The 19,168-nt window shown below is 42.2% G+C and overlaps 1 protein-coding gene and 1 long non-coding RNA gene across 4 annotated transcripts in view; both read right to left on the minus strand.

Annotated features, from left to right (window-relative positions):
- Positions 1 to 4,370: 4,370 nt before the first annotated feature.
- LOC139026715 (uncharacterized) lies at positions 4,371 to 7,407 on the minus strand. Its single transcript, XR_011478634.1, has 2 exons — positions 7,296 to 7,407; positions 4,371 to 5,667 (listed from the first exon to the last, which is right to left on the minus strand). It is a non-coding gene; the product is annotated as an uncharacterized lncRNA (long non-coding RNA).
- A 504-nt stretch (positions 7,408 to 7,911) lies between these two features.
- LOC111961567 (myosin-IIIb) overlaps positions 7,912 to 19,168 on the minus strand; it is a 52,299-nt gene continuing 41,042 nt past the window's right edge. For all 3 annotated transcript variants that reach the window (XM_023983943.2, XM_070442025.1, XM_023983945.2), the window contains 12 exons: positions 16,991 to 17,076; positions 16,811 to 16,858; positions 16,631 to 16,678; positions 14,728 to 14,819; positions 14,070 to 14,261; positions 12,324 to 12,445; positions 11,838 to 12,031; positions 11,654 to 11,743; positions 11,332 to 11,497; positions 10,703 to 11,074; positions 8,582 to 8,654; positions 7,912 to 8,287 (listed from right to left, as the gene is read on the minus strand). In XM_023983943.2, the coding sequence (XP_023839711.1) occupies positions 8,280 to 8,287; positions 8,582 to 8,654; positions 10,703 to 11,074; positions 11,332 to 11,497; positions 11,654 to 11,743; positions 11,838 to 12,031; positions 12,324 to 12,445; positions 14,070 to 14,261; positions 14,728 to 14,819; positions 16,631 to 16,678; positions 16,811 to 16,858; positions 16,991 to 17,076 (1,491 nt within the window). In that variant the 3' untranslated portion in view covers positions 7,912 to 8,279. The remainder of the gene's footprint in view (positions 8,288 to 8,581; positions 8,655 to 10,702; positions 11,075 to 11,331; positions 11,498 to 11,653; positions 11,744 to 11,837; positions 12,032 to 12,323; positions 12,446 to 14,069; positions 14,262 to 14,727; positions 14,820 to 16,630; positions 16,679 to 16,810; positions 16,859 to 16,990; positions 17,077 to 19,168) is intronic.

Raw genomic sequence — 19,168 nt, forward strand, 5'->3', positions numbered from 1 at the left:
TTTATCTTCTCTCTCTCTCTTCTTTTCTTTTTCTCTTGTAGGGTCCATGACACAAGGTCCTGCCGTGTAGTTCTGGGTGATCCCTCACCTTCTCTATGATCATTGATGCCCACGAGGTGAAATCTTGCATGGAGCCCCAGACCGAGGGTGATTGACCGTCATCTTGAAACTTCTTCCATTTTCTAATAATTGCGCCAACAGTTGTTCCTTCTCACCAAGCTGCTTGCCTATTGTCCTGTAGCCCATCCAGCCTTGTGCAGGTCTACAATTTTATCCCTGATGTCCTTACACAGCTCTCTGGTCTTGGCCATTGTGGAGAGGTTGGAATCTGTTTGATTGAGTGTGGGACAGGTGTCTTTTATACAGGTAACGAGTTCAAACAGGTGCAGTTAATACAGGTAATGAGTGGAGAACAGGAGGGCTCTTAAAGAAAAACTAACAGGTCTGTGAGAGCCGGAATTCTTACTGGTTGTAGTGATCAAATACTTAGGTCATGCAATAAAATGCAAATTAATTATTTAAAATCATACAATGTGATTTTCTGGATTTTTGTTTTAGATTCCGTCTCTCACAGTTGAAGTGTACCTATGATAAAAATTACAGACCTCTACATGCTTGTAAGTAGGAAAACCTGCAAAATCGGCAGTGTATCAAATACTTGTTCTCCCACTGTATATACATCCCACTTAAGACACTCCTCCTTCTCTCCAATCCTTACATTTTATGGTTCAACAGGAAAGGGTAACAGGATACAAACCCTTATTACTCCCTTAAGGGATCTGACCTCACCTCCTGACCTTACCTAATCCACAGATGTCATCTGTCTTTCCTGTAATCCAACGGTGCTCTCTCCCCATCCCAACACATTCAAAGCCACTCTGTCTTTCTACAGATCTCACTCCTTAATATAATATGCGTCTGATCTATCATGTCTTTAATATCTCAATGTTAAAATGTCAAATCCAACAGTCCCTTCTCTTGAACAAAAGCATCCTAATGTTCAATTTATATAACTTGGAAATTCTAATAATGGAATAAAACATGAATAAAAAAAACGAATGATTATAAACATGAATTAAACAAACTAACAAATGGAACAAACAATGAACAAACATTCACTGCGAGGTTTACAAGTTCAGAGACTTATGGCTCTTTTATTTCCATCTATCTTTTATTTCCATCTATCGCACATAACAAATTCCATTCCAGCTGAATCTGCGGTCTTGTTATATGTCAGATGGAGCAGCTTTTAGTTTCTCCATTCCCCTTCTGGTTCCTAAGAGAGATAGAGCACAAGACTTGGAAAGCAACAAAAGACACACAAAACATCACGTATTAACAATGTGATAAGCTATGCATAATTATATATGCATGAAAACCAAAGTCTGAGACCTGACAATTCCCACTCTCTCTTCACCTGACTCTATGCTCCCAGATACTTTCCTGCTGAGTTCCACAAAAATGAAACTCTAAAAGCTTCCTCATGCTTACGCCCAGTCTCCCCATTTCGGCCCCAGGTTCCCGAGAGGTGTTCCCAAGTCATGTCATTTTCACTTTGTTCCCATTTCCTCCATTCACCTGATAGGCATGTCCTGATATGCAAGTGCGTATCCCTAATCAACATTACATCCTCTGGGTAACTCAGCAGTATATGCTTTCACATCAATGCCTTCAACATTTTTGTTTACAAAATGTTGACCCCTCTATCCTCTATCATATGATGCATTAACCAATAAAACATCTAACCCAACCCAACTATGATGTGTAAAGTAGGTCTCAAAGCGAGTGACGTCACCGATTGAAACGCTTTAGCGCCAAGACCGCTAACTAGCTAGCCATTTCACATCGGTTACACTCACCCCCCTTTCGACCTCCTCCTTTTCCGCAGCAACCAGTGATCCGGGTCAACAGCATCAATGTAACAGTATAACTCTACGTCCGTCCCCTCGCGCGAACCAGGGACCCTCTGCACACATCAACAACAGTCGCCCACGAAGCATCGTTACCCATCGCTCCACAAAAGCTGCGGCCCTTGCAKAGCAAGGGGAACCACTACTTCAAGGTCTCAAAGCGAGTGACGTCACCGATTGAAACRCTATTAGCGCGCACCACCGCTAACTAGCTAGCCATTTCACATCGGTTACATTTGCATAATTGGCCATGTGCATGTAGTTGTGATGGACACTGTAGGAGAGAGGAATAACATCGTAGGAGAGAGGAATAACATCGTGGGAGGGACAAAAAGTGAGTATAAAACACCCTAAATATGTTTAGAACTACAAATGAACTTCTGTTGATTCTTGGTTTTTATTAATGTCACAATTCCAACCCTCCTCCTTTATCCGGGCTTGGGACCGGCAAAAGTGACCCAAGAGAGACACTCTGCCAGAGTTACTTAGTTTAGTTTTCTAATTTGGTTTGGTTTTTAACCTTATGGTCCACTTAGGAGCCTACAACAAGTCACAGTAAAACAATAACATTTTTAAGTATACAATCTATATTAACAATTTAAAATGGACCAAAAAGAGACAATAGAAAAAACTGTCAATGGCAATGTGAGAAAAGTATGGTAACTAGTCTGGCCCTAATTCAGGTTAATTGTTTTTTCCCCTCATGCAAGCCAGGGCGGGACCAGCCAGCTGCGGCTTCCCGCATGCGCGATTCATTTGCAGTCTGGACGCGGAGGGGTGAACATCTCCTGCTCTGACTGTAGCTGGGAAGGACTGCTGCGCGAGGACTGGGCCGCCTGTGAGCTTTGGGACAGGGGTGGGGCCCACGGCAGCACCCGCTGCTCGTTGAGAAGAGTAAGAATGATACATGCTTTCACATCAGAGTCTCCAATAACATCAGAAAAAGTCGCTAGATTTGTCGCTAGTCACTTTTTTGAAAATGTGTCGCTAGAGGGGTCTGAATACTCGCTAAATATAGCGACAAAGTCACTAAGTTGGCAACACTGACTGTCTCCCTACGCTTTGATGCTTTCCCGCTACGTTTCTTTGTCTTATCTTGGCCATTGAAACTATAGGTAGTGATTTTCTCTATTTCCCTATTAACCCCTCGCACGTCTGCGAGTTGAGCGGAGCTATATTCCACTCTCAAAACATCGTCTTGAATTAAATACACTCCCGTTCCCAGTCCTTATGTAGCAGCGTACCAGTACTCATTCCGGGTTTATCGTGATGCATTTTCTGTTGATGGAATGCTGACATCAAAACGTTGGTATATTGAGCTCTTGATTCTGGTTTTATGTTTTTATGCCAAGTCATAATTGCCTCCCTGAATTCTTTATTAGATTTGAATTCTCCGTCAGCAGGAAAATGTTGTCCAATTTTATCTAAATTTGCTAAATTTTTCCCATTTTCCAGCCGAATTGGTAGAATGCACGTGCGCTTCTTTTAGCGCCTCCATGGCTTCATTGAACTCTGCTAGCTCTTATTTTACAGGGAGAAACAGGTCCGTTTGTCGGCATATCAATAGTTATTATTCCCTACACTCCCGATAGTGTTCAGCGTATTTTAGATTTCTTCACTCCCGTCTATAATACACACCTTCTATTAACTATTTTCTAAGATAGCACTACACACTTCCCCGGATAATAATGAATTGGGCACCTAATACCTTGTATTAGAACGGATACCATACACATCCGCGAATCTATTACTGGAGAATACGGACAGGACTTTGTCCTATTCCAGTACTTCCTAAAATATCACTATTATTGATAACCCACATCATCAAAATTATTCACACTTGTCTTCCTATTTCCACATAAATCTGCCATGGTTCACCACCCCAACAGGGCACACAACTAACCTTCCATTCACACACTTTTATGGCCAATACAACTAGGCTCTCAACCCGTTCTAGCTATGCAGGGAACCAACCCCGCTGGATTTACCCCCTAGGATTTACCCATCGCTGGTTCCAGTCTGGCGGGCTTACCTTCCGGGACTCACCCTATATCAGGTACCTATATCAGGTATTACTATTGACTTTATAGTACTAGCAGGAACCAACCTACTAGGGAGTTACCCCCTAGGACTTACCCTACAGGTGCCAGCCTGTATGAGTTTACCTTCCGGTCCTTATCATTTACTATAAAGCTACGACCGGTCGTTACACAATGGGCCTATAGAATTACATTTAGGCTCTCCAGGTCCGTATCCCATTAGTTCAGCCAAAGATTCTCATTCCCCAAGATGTCAAAATGAGTGGAAAGAGTTATAGGAACTAGCCTACCTTGTTTGTTGCCAGCTCTGCTCCACTGATCTGGGCTCTTTGGTTTGACTACAAATCGTGGTGAACCCTGCTCGCAGCGCCATCTGTTAGGTTCTTATTTTTCAGAGTAAATAACCCACAGACACTAGAGAAGCTTTTTAACCAATTTTAATTCTGCCCAAAGGTTCTGTACAGCTGTAATTCAGACAGCAAAACATTTATCACCATCACAGTTATATACATCCCATTTAAGACACTCCTCCTTATATCTTATGGTTCAACAAGAAACGGGTAACAGGATACCAAACCCTTATTACTCCCTTAAGGGGATCTGACCTCATCTCCTGACCTTACCTAATCCACAGATGTCCATCTGTCTTTCCTGTATCAACACATTCCAAAGCCACTCTGTCTTTCTACAGATCTCACTCCTTAATATAATATGCGTCTGATCTATCATGTCTTTAATATCTCAATGTTCAAAATGTCAAATCCAACACATTTGATGAACAAACTATGTAGGTCTGCTGATATTCATATTACCTTTCTCTCTCTCGTCTCAACCACCCTGCGAAGTGCCAAAACATGTCACATTTACACTTGAGAGTCTTCGTTCTAAACCCGAGGAGAAGAAGCAAACACTATATTTTTCAGGATGTTGTCTGCTATCAGCAAAGGCTTGCAGAATCCCTTCAAAACGTTCCATCAACAAGAACGTGTAACATTTATTAATTAAAAACAATGCATTCAAATCCTTTCCATTGTTTTAATCCTTTATTTCTCCTATTTCACTGAGGTGTAACCCATATGGTTAAAATAAATTCATTGTAAAACAAGTCACATATACTCTATATATTCTCCCAATAATTTCATGGGTAAACCTAATAATCAACGTTTCGGGGAATGCAGTGCCTTCTAGAGTAATTAATTACAAAGTATGCTGCTTGAGTGGAAACCCTGGAACAGATCACCAACCACTGACTCATTTAATCACTAAACGGACTGTATGTTGAAGAGGAAGTAATTCACTGATCGGAGGTTCAACAAGCTGTTTAATCTATCCATGTGCATTTTGTTCAGCCTCACCAATTTGGAGTTGTTATTGCTGGTCATTCACCACATTTGAGTTGGCTAATAAAGCAAAAGAATTAGGGTTAATTGAAAATCACAATGAATTTAATGAGTCATACTTCTGTGAAATCTGAACATTATAAAAAGGCAACTTAAAAAATGTTTTTTTTATGTGTAAACAGAACAAAAATATTTGAATTTAAAACACATTAATCAAAGTTGTCACGGTGACTCCACTGTCGGGATCTATATCCTCATCTTCTCATGATTGAGTTAAGTTTTTCCCGCATCAGTTGAGCTTGCCTAATCTGCATGACAACTCCCAGGACCTTCTTCACTCTTGGGTCTGCACAGTACTTCCTCCCATTGGCATGTAATCTACAGTACAAGAAGAGAGTGGGACGTCGAGGGTGCAGTCCAGATATAGGTACTTCTCTGATCTTTACAATGCCTGGAGAAGTATTTTGCATCTAATCAACCCTTATTAATATGATAATGGAACTCTAATCTGTATCTGGAATGCACCCGCACCAGTCTTATGGTTATTGGCATGTGTAACAGAAGAAGTGAATAGGGAATCTTGAAAGATAAGACCAGAAGTGTCATGCCCATAGATCTGCTCAGATTTGTCCATATGTTTTTCTCCAGATGTTAAATGATTTACTAAAATTCATTTTAAACCCACGTTTTATAATTGTTTATAAAAAAAGATCTGTCAGCCGTATTTTGCAGAGGGGGCACAATGACTGGACCAGGCAAAGAGTACATCCCCCACCCATTCTCCCCAGTAAGTGGTTCTTTCCTAGGTGCACCACGGAGCAAAGATATGGTAGACAGGACGCTAGACACTATAGTGTGTGCAGACCACAGGCGGCCGGTAGCACCTTAATTGGGGAGGACGGGCTCATAGTAACGGCTGGAAAGGAATATGTGGAATGGTATTGAAGACATCAAAAACATGGTTTCCATTTGTTTAATACCATTCCATTTACTCCATTCCAGTTATTATTATGCGATGTCCTCCCTTTAGCAGCCTCCTGTGGTGCAGACAGTATCATCAGTGGAGGAAGAGAAAGAGTTTGAAATGATTTTAGCTGCAAGTGATGGGCAGGATTCACAGGAGGTATGTTTGTAAATTAATTAGAACAAGCCATGTACAGTAGCCTATTTATTCCTTCATGATAAATACATTTAAAAAAACAAATGTTTCTGTATAATACAAGCCACCTAGCAATTTTATGAAGTTGGCTTTAGGTAGTCAGGTACTCAATCTCCCAACCTAATAACTAGCTACCAAGCCATTTCAGGATAATCAAGTTAGAGTAGCTTGTCTATCTTTTCTGGCAAGCCTATGGGGGTTGTTGTGTTAGCAAAGACAGTAGCCTGCCCTACATGCAGTGGTGTACTACTACTTAAGTAGTTTTTGAGGTATCTGTACTTTACTTTTATATTTTTGCCAACTTTTACTTCACTGCATTCTTAAAGAAAAAGAATGTACTTTCCACTCCATATATTTTCCCTGACACCCAAAAAGTACTCATTACAGTACATTGACAGGAAAATTGTCAAATTCACACACTTATCAAGAGAACATCCCTGGTCAACTCTACTGCCTCTAATCTGGCGGACTCACTAAACACAAATGCTTCGTTTGTAAATTATGTCTGAGAGTTGGAGTGCACCCCTGGCTATCGATCAATAAAAATATATATTTTAAAAATTGTGCTGTCTGGTTTGCTTAATAAGGAATTTGAAAGTATTTATACTTTTGATACTTAAGTATCAAAAGTAAATGGAATTTCTAAAATGTACTTAAAACCGAATACTTTGACTTTTACTCAAGTAGTATTTTACTGGGTGACAGTCATATTCTATTAAAGGTATATCTTTACTTTTATTCAAGTATGACAATTGAGTACTTTTTCCACCACTGCCTACATGCAATCTATATGCACCATTTTCTTTAGAGAAATTGTGACATTACAGGACAAGTGGTGAGGACTCACACAACAGCGTTGATCTCACATGCACCATGGCTGTGTTGGACATCATATCGCTCCACTCGCATTAGTAAGCTCAAAGGAATGTTCCTGGATGTCCCAACACAACATTTTGGAATGGCTCCTGGAAGAGGCAGTTATATAATTACAGTAACCATGTCAGAACTACACAAAGATCCAGAATTAACATGATATTCCTGAGTAACAGATGAATAACCAATCCCCAAAAATGCCTAATGAAAATCCATCAATACTGAATCAATTAAAAACCAGCAAGATCACACCCCTCAAGGACTGGAGTTGTGCACACAGTATTTTAATAAAATGTTCACTGGTGCATCACATTACCTTGGATGGAGTAGATGGTGAGACACAGCACAAAAGCCAGAACCCTGAGATCCATCAAGGAGATTTGGAGTCCTACAGTATCAGGTTGATTAGATCTATGTCCCAGTGTCAGACTCCTGTTTGCCTGTTGTGATCTGTCTACTACTCTGAATGTGGTCACTGGATGGAAATATATCAGTTAAAAAACAAAACCACTCCTCTCTACAGGTCTGCGTGCCTATTGGCTTATTCTTTAACGGTAAAAAACTCACTGACTGAAGTGAAAGAGCCATGATGTGTTAACACCGAAGCATTTTCATGCAGATTTTATTATGGGGGGAGAAGAAAAAAAACTTGACAACCAGATATCTAAAATGTAAACAAATAACAATATTCAGTAAATCACAGAATGTAAACATTCCCACTGCATAATTTACATTTAAATAAACATATAAAACAACAATACAATCAGAAACATAAAACCCCTTAACACACGTAAATTAAAATCGTTACAAAATAAAACATAACAAATAAAATACTAGTAAACAAGGAAGTATCTCCTTACAATTTGTTCATGGATAAAGCTTAGACAGAATAAGACCCAGTTAACTCCTTCAGTTGGGGAAAAACAACAAATAGCATTAACTCCCTCCATCCCATGGGTTATGAATCTGCAACAGACACAAAAATAGCATAAGTCAGTGTAAACCACTGCTTGGCTAAATACTTGATTTTGCTTGAAAAGGTGTTGGTTATTTATATGTATATAAAATACATGCAAGAAGAAAGGCGTGCACACTCAGACTTGCACAACATTATGGTGTGTTGGGTTTTGGGAGGCAGCGTGGGAGCGTAATGAAATGGGAATGAATAGAGCTGACATCATTCCCTATTCTATATGATAAAGACATGTCTAAAAACAATATATTGCACAATGTTATGCCCTGCCCAGAACTATGACCTACCGGTCCTCCTCCAGGAGGGGTTGGTGGTACTGTGAGAGATAGAGGGGCTCTGATCCTGGCCATCTGGAAAATGCTGCAGAAACATTTGACCCACGTTAAACAATTTAAAAGGCAATGCTACCAAATAATAATTGAGTGTATGTAAACTTCTGACCCACTGGGAATGTGATGAAAGAAATAAAAGCTGAAATAAATCACTCTACTATTATTCTGACATTTCACATTCTTAAAATAAAGTGGTGATCCTAACTGACCTAAGACAGGGAATTTTTATCAGGATTAAATGTCAGGAATTGTGAAAAACTGAGTTTAAATGTATTTGGCTAAGGTGTATGTAAACATCCGACTTCAACTGTATATATATCACGGTCGCAAGGCATATGAACTAACAGGTTACAGAGCAAACACAATTATCACAATACATAGGTTGTAATATGTTTTTTTCCCCAGTGATTTTCCCCACACCGCTATTGTTCATAAAGTCAGTGTCGTCCAAAACAGAGTTTGGTAAGTGACTGCGACGCTTTGCATGGCCCGGTACCCTGGGCAGGCGGACACATCTCCTTAGGAGGACCAATAGAATGGTCAAAAATCAGTAAACCCCCAACCACACGGGGCACCGGGGTCACTCAAAGCAAACTTGCCGACTGGAACCTCTTCCCCAGACAAGACGTGTGGTTAGTACTTGCCCTTTCTTGGGAAATAGCTACTCTAGTGAAAATGGGATTCCATAAAGTTATTCAACAAACTTGGACAGATTGCCAGGATATGGATTACATCCGACTAGTTTCTACTTGGGCTGTCAACCAATCAAACCTGAGACTGGTGTGTTGTTGGTAAGTAGCAGTGGTGTAGTGGCACCTGGGGAAGTGGGTATACTCTAACTTTGCCAAAATTTCCCCAAACGGCCCGCCCAGCGAAAGGCGACCTCTTATTAATTAAAATGAGAAACCTGGAGGTTTTACTTCATATTATGAGGCATGTCTTACCTTGCTTCAAAGTAGCCTATATCCAAAATGCACCATAGAAATGTGGAGACAATTATTTTATAAAGACTTTCTCATATGCATTCTCCTGTTCTATTGGTTTTCTTTCATTGTCTATCAGTCAAAGGCATTATCCTAGTTATATTAGCAACCCATGATGGTTGTTGCATCTTTAGATCTCCCCTCTTTCTACATTTCCATCTCTGTCCATGAAACCGCTCGCATGAGTGGTGTGCATTTTAGAACGGTATTTTTCCGCAAATGTAATTTTGGAACATTTGCGCGCAGGTCTACCGCCGTGTGCACATTGCTGCTCCTGAAATGTGAACACTGGAGCATTCTGACCTGCTCCATCAGCCTTATTAGGGCTCCCGAGTGGTGCAGCGGTCTAAGGCACTGCATCTCAGTGCAAGAAGCGTCACTATAGTACCTGGTTCGAATCCAGGATTTATCACATCCGGGCGTGATTGGGAGTCCCATAGGGTGGTGCACAATTGTTCTTAAGTGACTTGCCTAGTTAAATAAAGATTAAATAAAACAAATACAAATTTGAGAGGAAGATAGGCATAGCTAACATTGTACCTGAAGACAGGTTTGCTCCCTGTTAGCTAGCTAGCTCATAATCATGCAAACCTGATGATATGTTTGATGCACKTTGCCAGCTTGCTTTCAATAATGTTTCAACTCAAACTGGTTAGCTACTGTCCTTCTGTTGTGATTGAATGGCAAAAGCACCAAAGAAACACCCACATCAAACCACACCCACCAAGACAATTCTTGTTTGCCTTCAGTCATGGCCGCTGGCATTTCTTAATGAGCATTGATGCAAAACGAGGTCAAATCAGGAAGTGCAGATGCCCTTTAATGGTTCAACAACACCATATAATGACTGCTATCTATACGCAGATGTACCTACACCAGTTCTAGCAATAGACCAAAATGTACCCAATCAGTTCTATAGACTGACATTTCAAGGTGTGTAATTTCATTGATAAACAATGATAACCTGGATCCAGCATTAATACATAGGCCATTCAACTCGACACCATGTGTCCAACCACACATTAAAGTCTGCCACTACATCTCTCGCTCCCTCCATTTATCCCTCTTCCCTCTCCTCATCATTGCCTCTCACCTGTTGGATCTGCTGGATCTCCCTCATGGCCAATCGGATGGAAGGATACAACCGGGGGAATGACCTGCTCTTGTGGTCAGTCTCGTCCTCCTCTTCTTCCCCCTCTCCTCTCTCCCCTCTCCTCCCTCCGCGGGCCTCCCCTCCTCCAGCCACGGCCCGGTGTCTTCGGTCAGATATCCGCCTGAGGACAGGTGGTCTCTGGGTCTCCAGGCTGGGGCTCTGCCCGGGGGGCAGGAAGAGCCGCTGGAGCTCCAGGTGGACGGGGTCAGGGGTTGACTCGCCCTCCTCCCCAGACTTGGGGCTCCCGTGGTTGGCTGTAGCCAGGAGGTCCAGGCCCTTCAAGTCCTCGTAGTCTGTGTTCTGGTTACATGTCTGAAACAGCCAATTCAAATTTGCTTACATTAAATCTGGAACAGTCCATGCATGTAGATTGTAAAATACTTGCTATAAGCTTTCTSAACAGCTTATGGCTCCTCCCAGACTACATAAAATGCATAAATTTTTGATGATGCATTGTTACTGTTCAGTATTGCACACAGGTCCTGGCAGACCCTGTTCCAACTGTGGGTATATTCAAGACAGTATTTGACAGGAGCCAGACCCTAAAAGGGGTTTGACCCGATGCTGACCTGTCCACAGGGAGTGCTGAGCAGCTCGTTGAAGGGCTTGATGCCCACCTGGCTGTGGTGTTGCACCAGATCAGGCAGGGAGGGATGAGCCTTATCCTCCCCCAGGATCACATACTTCCCATTAGACTGCATCTCAATCATAAAGTGCCTGCAGCGGTTCGCCCCCCTGACAGCGGATAGACGGAGAGGCCAAGGTCAGAGGGTAAAGGGTACACATAGGTCACAAAGGATGAGGTCCAAACGGGAGGTTAGGGGTTTAATGTCTCGTGTCATTTGGTGGATGAATCTGTGTTTAAATCCAGTTTGTCATCCTCAGTCTTACTTATATGTTAGTGTGTAGCCCTCCCGGCTCTGTCCCACACGAATCAGAAAACAGCCCACAGGCTTGTCCGTCATCAAATCCTCTGCTTGTCTGTAGAGGAGACATACACAGAGAGACTTAAAACCACAATGAAATCTGAATGAGAATTTGCGTACATGTGCATTTGACATCCTCTCTTACTGACCTGCGTGTAATCATGCCATGGAACCAGCAGGGGAAGGCTCCATTGTGGACCACCTTGCGGGCCTGCGTCTCCTTGAACCAGCGGATGGTGTTCTTCCTCTTCTTGCTCCTCTCCCTGGCTCGCTCCTCTCCCCCTACCTGGCCCACCAGCTCAGCCAGTTCAATATGCACCTCCAGGTTGTCAAAGGGAGTGGCCTGGGAGAGAGAGGGAACCGTAAATCGTAGGGTCGTTTAAGGCTCAAATTTAGTCATCAAAGACTGGGAGTGGATGTCAGGGTATAGAGTGGGAGATCGATTGCCGAAGGGTACAAGATCAGTCAATAGCATGGTTCCCACCAACATGCTGTCTGTGGGCTAGCCAGTGCTGGCTAGCATCAGAGATATTTAAAACAGAGAGGCTCAACATGAGATGACTTCCTGCAAATTACTTCTTACAGTTCTCAATTAAAATCAAGGTTACCAGTGTAGACTCTTGAGTATGGCTCACCTCAAACTGTTTGCTGCGGGGCCGTGGGACAGGAGCCAGGTGGGTAGCAGTGGGCAGGATAGAGCGAGGCTGGGGCTGTGGCTTCTTTTTCCTGGGTAGGGGCACGGGTGGAGAGAATGGCCCTGAGACACACACACACCCCGGTTAACACAGCACTCAAAGCTACACTGGCTGTACAAAACATTAAGAACACCTGCTCTTTCAATGCCATCGACTGACCAGGTGAATCCAGGTAAAAGCTATGATCCCTTATTGATGTCACTTTTTAAATCCACTTCAATCAGTGTAGATGAAGGGGAGGAGACGGGTTAAAGAAGGATTTTTAAGCCTTGAGACAATTGAGACATGGATTGTGTATGTGTGCCATTCAGAGGGTGAATGGGCAAGACAAAAGATKAAAGTGCCTTTGAACGGGGTATGGTAGGTGCCAGGCAGGCTGGTTTGTGTCAAGAACTGCAATGTTGCTGTGTTTTCACGCACAACAGTTTCCCATGTGTATCAAGAATGGTCCACCACCCACAGGACTTGACACAACCGTGGGAAGCATTGGAGTCAACATGGGCCAGCATCCCTGTCGAACACTTTCGACACCCCTGATTAATTGAGGCTGTTGAGGGCAAAAGGGGGTGTAACTTAATATTAGGACAATGTTCTTAATGTTCTGTACACTCAGTGTATTCATACAATGAGTGACAAGGATCATTACACATTCTTGAATGCTGAATTATTGATTTGAGTCAGACTGAAATGTGTTTGTCAACGTGCACAGAGAAGTAGAGAGAGTTTGGAGAAGGGTGGAGGTAAAGAACAAAAATAGAACAGCGTTAGGGAGAAACAGAACAAGTAGGTGAATGTCAGTAAGGGAGATACAGTGCATTCAGAAAGTATTCAGACCCCTTGACTTTTTCCATGTTTCAGCCTTATTCTAAAATGAATGAAATGGTAATTTCTTTCTCTTCATCAATCTTTTGGCAAACGCCAAGCAGGCTATCATGTGCCTTTTACTGAGGAGTGGCTTCTGTCTGACCACTGCCATAAAGGCCTGATTGGTGGAGTGCTGCAGAGATGGTTGTCCTTCTGAAAGGTTCACCCATCTCCACAGAGGAACTCTGGAGCTCTGTCAGAGTGACCATCGAGTTCTTGGTCACCTCCCTGACCAAGGCCCTTTTCTCCGATTGTCAGTTTGGCTGGGAGGACAGTTCTAGAAAGAGTCTTGGTGGATCCACATTTCTTCCATTTAAGAATGATGGAGGCCATGGTGTACTTGGAGACCTTCAATGCTACAGACATTTTTTGGTACCTTTCCCCAGATCTGTGCCTTGACACAATCCTGTCTCGGGGCTATACGGGTATTTCCGTCGACCTCATGGCTTGGTTTTTGCTCGGACATGCACTGTCAACTGTGGGACCTTATATAGACAGGTGTGTGCCTTTCCAAATCATGTCCAATCAATTGAATTTACCACAGGTGGACTCCAATCAAATTGTAAAAATATCTCAAGGATGATCAATGGAAACAGGATGCATCTGAGCTCAATTTCGAGTCTCATAGCAAAGGGTCTGAATACTTATGTAAATAAGGTATTTCTGTTTTCAATTTTTTTTATAAAAACATTTGTTTTTAAATACATTTTAGAATTAGGCTGTTAACGTAACAAAAAGTAGAAAGAGGGAAGAGGTCTGAATACTTTCCGAATGCACTGTAGGTGAGTAAGAGAGGGAGAGAGGAATATTCTGCTTCCTTACTCTTGTTCTCCTGCTCCATGTCCAGTCGCCTCATCTCCTCCTCCAGCTCCTGCTCCCTCCTCTTCTCCTCCTCCTCCTCCTCCTCCTCCTCCCTGGCTTCTCTCTCTACCCTCTCTCTCTGGGCCTGCCTCTGTCTGTGCACTTCCACCAGCAGGGACAGGTACTTCCTCCTGCAGCGCAGTGAACGGTAGTCTGCAACAGTGAGAATGTGAAGAGAGAGAGATGCAGTGACGAGACATAGAAAGGAGAGACGTAGGAAGGAGAGAAACATTACTAATGAATGGTATTTGTGATAAAGGACCACATTACGATGCAAAATGATGCTACAGTAAGCACAGGCCATGGAATCAAGATGCCAGACAGTATGCCAGAGAAATCATCATCTATCTTGCAGTGGGGTGAGGGGTCGCAACGCAAAGACTGAAGGTAGCCCTTAAAACTGCATGCATCTTCCTGATGGTAATGTTTGTTTAATCATGTCCCATCATGATTTATTTCATTGTTTACTTCAATGATTATAACCTAGTCTACAGACCTGTCAGGGTTTTTACCCTCAGGCCTGAGTTCAAAAGCAGCAACATCTCACAGATGCTAATTAAATTACTTTGACAGACATTTGAGATATTATGTTCCAGAGACTACAGTTTGTGACCCTTACCTTTCTGGATGACAAGTGCTGCCTTGCCAAGTCTCTCTAACAGCCTGGCCAACTCCTCCTGGTGCCAATACTTAAAGAACATACGAGACGAGCTGCCACAAAAAGAGAGAGACAGTTTAAACAATGTTTATAGATATTGAGCGCTATTTGCACAGGGAATTGTTGCATAAAGCACTGTTAAAACAGAGAGAAAATTAGAGAAAGAAAGATTTCCAATCAACTTCAGTACTGTCATTAAGCCATATTCATACACTATATATACACAAAAGTATTTGGACACCCCTTCAAATTAGTGGATTCGGATATTTCTGCCACACCTGTTGCTGACAGGTGTATAAAATCGAGCACAAAGCCATGCAATCTGCATAGACAAAACAAACATTGGCTGTAGAATAGCCTTACTAAAGAGCTCAGTGAATTTTAACGTGGCACCGTCACAGGATTGTCAGTTTGTCAAATGTTTGCCCTGCTAGAGCTGCCCCGTTCAACTGTAAGTGCTGTTATTGTGAAGTGGAAACGTCTAGGAGCAACAACGGCTCATCTGTCATCTGTCCTCGGTTGCAACACTCACTACCGAGTTCCAAACTGCCTCTGGAAGCAACGTCAGCACAATAACTGTTTGTACGGAGCTTCATGAAATGGGTTTCCATGGCCAAGCAGCCGAACACAAGACTAATCACCATGCACAATGCCAAACGTTGGCTGGAGTGGTGTAAAGCTTGCTGCCAATGGACTCTGGTGCAGTGGAAATTAGTTCTCTGTTGTGATGAATCACTCTTCACCATCTGGCAGTCCGACGGACGAATCAGTTTGGCGGATGCCAGGAGAACGGTACCTGCACCAATGCATAATGCCAACTGTAAAGTTTGGTGGAGGAGGAATAATGGTCTGGGTCTGTTTTTCCATGGTTTGGGCTAGACCCCTTAGTTCCAGTGAAGGGAAATGTTAACGCCACAGCATACACATTGTAGACGATTCTGTGCTTCCAACTTTGAGGCAACAGTTTAGGGAAGGCCCTTTCATGTTACAGTATGACAATGCTACCGTGCACAAAGCGAGGTCCATACAGAAAAGGTTTGTCGAGATCAGAGTGGAAGAACTTGACTGGCCTGCACACAGCCCTGACCTCAACCCCATGGGATGAATTTGAACACCAACCGCGAGCCAGGCCTATTCGCCCAAAATCAGTGCCTGACCTCACTAATGCTCTTGTGGCTGAATGGAAGCAAGTACCTGCAGCAATGTTCCAACATCTAGTGGAAAGCCTTMCCAGAAGAGTGGAGGCTGTTATAGCAGTAAAGGGGTGACCAACTCCATATCAATGCCCATGATTTTGGAATGAGATGTTCAATGAGCAGGTGTCTACATACCTTTGGTCATGTAGTGTAATTTTTGGACATTTCTAAAGAGCCACACAGCAGGAGAAAGTAAGAGCGGGGACCGAGAGGGTGAAAGACTGCAATTGAGATAAAGATCTTTACTCAATATAAACCCTGAGCTGTCCTCACAAGCCAAAGACAACACAGCTGTTAACTGAAGAATGAGCTGTTTTTGACGGACCGATTTTCAGTTGACAGTTTTATAAGACTGAATTTTGCACTAGGCGAGTTGGAACCTGGGAGAATTATTAGTGATGAGTGTTCCCATGTCTCAATGGAGGCAGCGATCCAAATATATTGAAACTGAAATCTAGATCAACTATTCACTGACTTGTTCCTTCCAGCATAAAAACATGAATCATCTGATTGAAATACAGCCTGAATGACATGCTTGGATGAAGTTATGAAACCTTAGTTACAGGAAGATTCAGCAGTAAGTAAGTTAGTCTTCTCAGACTGATTGTGGCAAATCATTTTCTAAACCAATTCATTGAACACAACAAGAGCAACTAATGAAGCCTTACCCACACTTCCAGCCATGTATCTCAGTAGTGTTGAGGATGGACATGCAGCTGAAAAAGACACCAACCACACAGGTTAAATTTAATAAGACGGACAAATGTCTACGAAATCACCTAACATGATGTTGGTGTATGTAATCTTTTTTAAATTGCAGGAATGAGTGCAAGTGTCTTTATACATACCTTTCCTTGGTTAGTGGTAAATCTGGCTTTATCAGCAGAATGTTGTACCTGAAGAGGGGAGACAGAAGATTTTAGCATGGTGTGCTGAAAATAAAACTGCAGTGCACAGCAATATCATGCATCCAATTTTTTGTGTTGGCCAAGATTGCAGTAGCCATGTTACAATTAATGCACACACACCTCTGAGCAAATTCTTTGAACGACGGTCGCCAGGAGAAGCCATCTCTTCGTATCCTGATGGTTTCCAGCAGGCCGTTGTATCTTAGCTGGAAACATTTGAATTATCCTTTGTTGTCATATAATATATGTTCCACATACCCCAAGCAGAATCAGGTGTAATTGATGCCCATATCAGAGACCTACTGAACTTACTTTAACAACTAAATGCAATGTCAAAGCTGAACAGCAGGTGGCGATGTAACAAAGCACAGTTATGATGGTGATAAGGGGGAGGGATTGTTTTTTTTTTAAACGATTTAACATAGTCTTAACCTAGTCTTGCTTATGGAGGGCAATAGAGCTACAGCAGAGAGCTCAATGATGAACATTGTAAACATCATGCCATTATAACCACATACATATGTAATGAATAAGAAGTTAAATCAGCTTTAACACAGACTACCCACCACAATTTCACAGTTATTAACCATTGTTTCTGTTAAACCATTGTCTACCCAACCGCCAACACTGCATTGTACTGTTATATCAGTTCAGGCCTAGACAAGCATTGATTATAGATGAGAGGGAGGGAAGACCCCTGCTGTCAGATTAGACAGCAGTGTTCACTGACGGCAGGGTATTGACCAGCTTCATTGTTTCATCAGGGCTATACTAACCCTCCCCTGGGGCCAAATCCACTTCCTGTTAACACGCCACCCGTCAGTCAGTCAGACACTGACACACTAACCTAGTGCCTAGAAGCTGCTGCTTAGCCAACCACTGATTACCATACTGGGGACTGGGTCTTGCTCATTAGGGCACACTGAAGCAAAACGCTTTGCAAAGTGTTTCTTATTGGTCAAGTTCAGATAGTTTCAGTCCATTTTCTTCCATTTCATTTTCTTCCATTTCATGTCTACTGAACACAACCCTCTCTGAAGTTGGCCCAAACCACAATATAGACCGATACTGTGTTAATACAACTTTTCGCATTGAAAACTGTGCACTGTTCACATACACTACCGTTCAAAAGTTTGGGGTCACTGAGAAATGTCCTTGTTTTTGAAAGAAAAGCAATTTTTTGTCCATTAAAATAACATCAAATTGATCAGAAATACAGTGTAGACATTGTTAATGTTGTAAATGACTACTGTAGCTGGAAATGGCTGATTTGTAATGGAATATCTACATAGGCGTACAGAGGCCCATTATCAGCAACCATCACTCCTGTGTTCCAATGGCACGTTGYGTTAGCTAATCCAAGTTTATCATTTTAAAAGGATAATTGATCATTAGAAAACCCTTTTGCAATTATGTTAGCACAGCTGAATTTTTTTTCCTGATTAAAGACGCAATAAAACTGTCCTTCTTTAGACTAGTTGAGTATCTGGAGCATCAGCATTGTAGGTTCGATTACAGGCTCAAAATGGCCAGAAACAAAGAACTTTCTTCTGAAACTCGTCAGTCTGTTTTTGTTCTGAGAAATGAAGGCTATTCAATGCGAGAAATTGCCAAGAAACTGAAGATCTCGTACAACGCTGTGTACTAATCCCTTCACAGAACAGGGCAAACTGGCTCTAACCAGAATAGAAAGAGGAGTGGGAGGCCCCGGTGCACAACTGAGCAAAAGGACAAGTACATTAGTGTGTCTAGTTTGAGAAAYAGACGCCTCACAAGTCCTCAACTGGCAGCTTCATTAAATAGTACCTGCAAAACTCCAGTCTCAACATCAACAGTGAAGAGGCGGCTCCTGGATGCTGGCCTTCTAGACAGAGTTCCTCTGTCCAGTGTCTGTTCTTTTGCCCATCTTAATATTTTATTGGCCAATCTGAGATATGTCTTTTCCTTTGCAACTCTACAATGTAGATATTCAACAAAAAAATCTGCCGTTTCCAGCTACAATAGTCATTTACAACATTAACAATGTCTACACTGTTTGTCTGATCAATTTTATTTTCATGGACAGAAAATGTGCTTTTCTTTCAAAAACAAGGACATTTCTAAGTGGCCCCAAACTTCTTAACAGTAGTGTAGCTTTTGTAATGTACCATTTCCTTAGCTTTTGAAAGCATTGATTATTCTGAAAAAGGGGTCAAACTGTAAATGCACAAAACGACTGGTGTTATTTCAGGCTTGTGCATCCAGCATAGGAAATAATCTAGCTAAAGGAAATACTGCTACCGATGAAGGCTGCTACCG

Source organism: Salvelinus sp. IW2-2015, linkage group LG4q.1:29 (assembly GCF_002910315.2).
Source record: "Salvelinus sp. IW2-2015 linkage group LG4q.1:29, ASM291031v2, whole genome shotgun sequence".
NCBI lineage: Eukaryota > Metazoa > Chordata > Actinopteri > Salmoniformes > Salmonidae > Salvelinus > Salvelinus sp. IW2-2015.